At 58.9% G+C, this 1788-nt stretch overlaps 1 protein-coding gene across 1 annotated transcript; it reads right to left on the bottom strand.

Annotated features, from left to right (window-relative positions):
• Positions 1-427: 427 nt before the first annotated feature.
• CBY1 (chibby homolog 1 (Drosophila)) lies at positions 428-1711 on the bottom strand. The gene is made up of 4 exons (XM_010153676.1): positions 1634-1711; positions 1317-1422; positions 1125-1240; positions 428-508 (listed from the first exon to the last, which is right to left on the bottom strand). Exons 1-4 carry the CDS (start codon positions 1709-1711, stop codon positions 428-430), a joined length of 381 nt encoding a protein of 126 aa, XP_010151978.1.
• Between the last annotated feature and the right edge of the window lie 77 nt (positions 1712-1788).

The following is a 1788-nucleotide window of genomic DNA, read 5'->3' as shown; positions in this document are numbered from 1 at the left end:
GAGCCCCCACGGGGGCAGATTTAGGGAAGGTGGGGGTCTCCTGCCTTTCTAAGGACTGAAGGCAGGGAGGGGACCACCCGGAGGTGGATCTTCTCCACCACCCGTAGCCAGGCCGTCTTCAGGAAGAGGGTGGCTACCCCTGGCCGTGGCGAGGGGCCGTGGCGAGGCAACGTGGTGAGGCAACGTGCTCTGAGAAGAACCGTGAGTGTTGGTTACCGTGGCGGCGTGAGTCGTTGGGGTGCCGGGGCAGCCGTCACGCGGTACCTACAGCACCACAGGATACTGGAGGTGCCTCGTTACTCGCTGTCCCGTGGAAGGAGGTACCCACACACAGTACCAAGGCGGCCGGGAGGCCTACACGTGTTGGGGCAGCCAAGACCGGGAGCCAGCCTCCACGCTTCCCCGTCTTCCAGCCACCTCTTCCTCTTCACTTCCTCCTCCGGCTGTGGTTCTTCAGTTCCTCCAGCTCCTTCTCCATCAGGTGGGTCTCGGCTGTGGTCTCAGAGAGCTGCAACGGACAGTGAATGACGACAGGAATGAGCTACTACTCCAGCCTCCACCCCATTGCCACGGCTGCCAAGCGCAGACCCACGACCTCGCACACAACGGCTAAACCGCGTAACGGGGCAAATGGACGCGCGTTCCCCTTCACTGAAAACACCTCCAGATTTCAACGTGAGAGCCGTGATCTCTATGTAAGGTTGAGTTTTGGTTTATTTAAGACTTGGGAACTTTTTCATGTTTCAGGTTTTCGTGTACAATAGATGTTACACCAGGGAAGCTTTGACCTCCCGTGACCAGAAAGGGTGGCTGTAACTCCATTTCACAGCTAGGGTAGAGGAGTGGCAAGAAAAATGCCATGCTCCACGCAGGAAGGGAAAGCGGAGACGTGGCACTGACAGGGGCTCCTGTCTAATCCAGGCACGGTGTTCAGCAATGTCAAGCCCTACCACCGGGGGAACCTTCCCCTCTTCCCACAGAGATCAGGCTTTGCTCCCAGTCACTTTGCTGTTGGGTAGCAGGGTCAAGCAGAAAGCGCGGGGTGCAGCAAGAACGGCCTCTTTTGGTGGCACCCTTGGGCATTTCCGCTGCTACGGGCGGGCGACAGCTGGGTGAAGACTCACCATGTCCAGCAGAATATCCACTTTCAGCCGAAGGAGGTTGTTTTCTTCCTCCAGCTGCTGGTTTCGTTTGCGCAAGCGCTGCATTTCCCTGCGATCCCCCGTGAAGTTTCCTGATTCTAGAAGGGAAGAAAGAGGTCAAAATAGGGACTGCCAGCCAACCGTGGCTATCGGAGCAGCTGAACTACACTCTACCTGCCACCCACTGGCCGTTTTCGAACTTGAGGCTCTGGCCAGCGAGGTTCATGGTGGGGATGCCATACTCCAGGCCCAGCTCAATCTCACGGGTCGATCTATCCAGCTGCAGGGAGGAGATCACACGCAGTGTTTTAGAGAAATCCAAAGCCGCTCCTTGTTCTCCCATTCCTCAGCAACCAGCGTGTGAATGGAAGCCGCTGGCACGACTGCCCCGGGGCCTGAAACCCTACTTTTAGCGACGTACGGCTGCAGCCGGGAACTGGCTTCCGCGGCAGGAGGAGAAGGGTGGCTGGGGACTCTCAGCAGGGACTCACCAAGTGCAGGTTGGAGAGAGAGGCGCATTTCCTGGGGGGGGTCTTCTTGGGGCTGAAGGTGTTCCCGAAGAGCGGCATGGCGCGTGGCTGGCTGGGCGTGCGGGGTGCTCCTGATGGCCTGGCGCTGCTCCCCGCACAGGGGGTACACCACCGCT

This window comes from Eurypyga helias, unplaced genomic scaffold (genome assembly GCF_000690775.1).
Source record: "Eurypyga helias isolate BGI_N326 unplaced genomic scaffold, ASM69077v1 scaffold30396, whole genome shotgun sequence".
In the NCBI taxonomy this organism is placed as follows: Eukaryota; Metazoa; Chordata; class Aves; order Eurypygiformes; family Eurypygidae; genus Eurypyga; species Eurypyga helias.
Note: the sequence above shows the minus strand (reverse complement) of the source record. Positions and strands in the feature narration are given on the sequence as shown.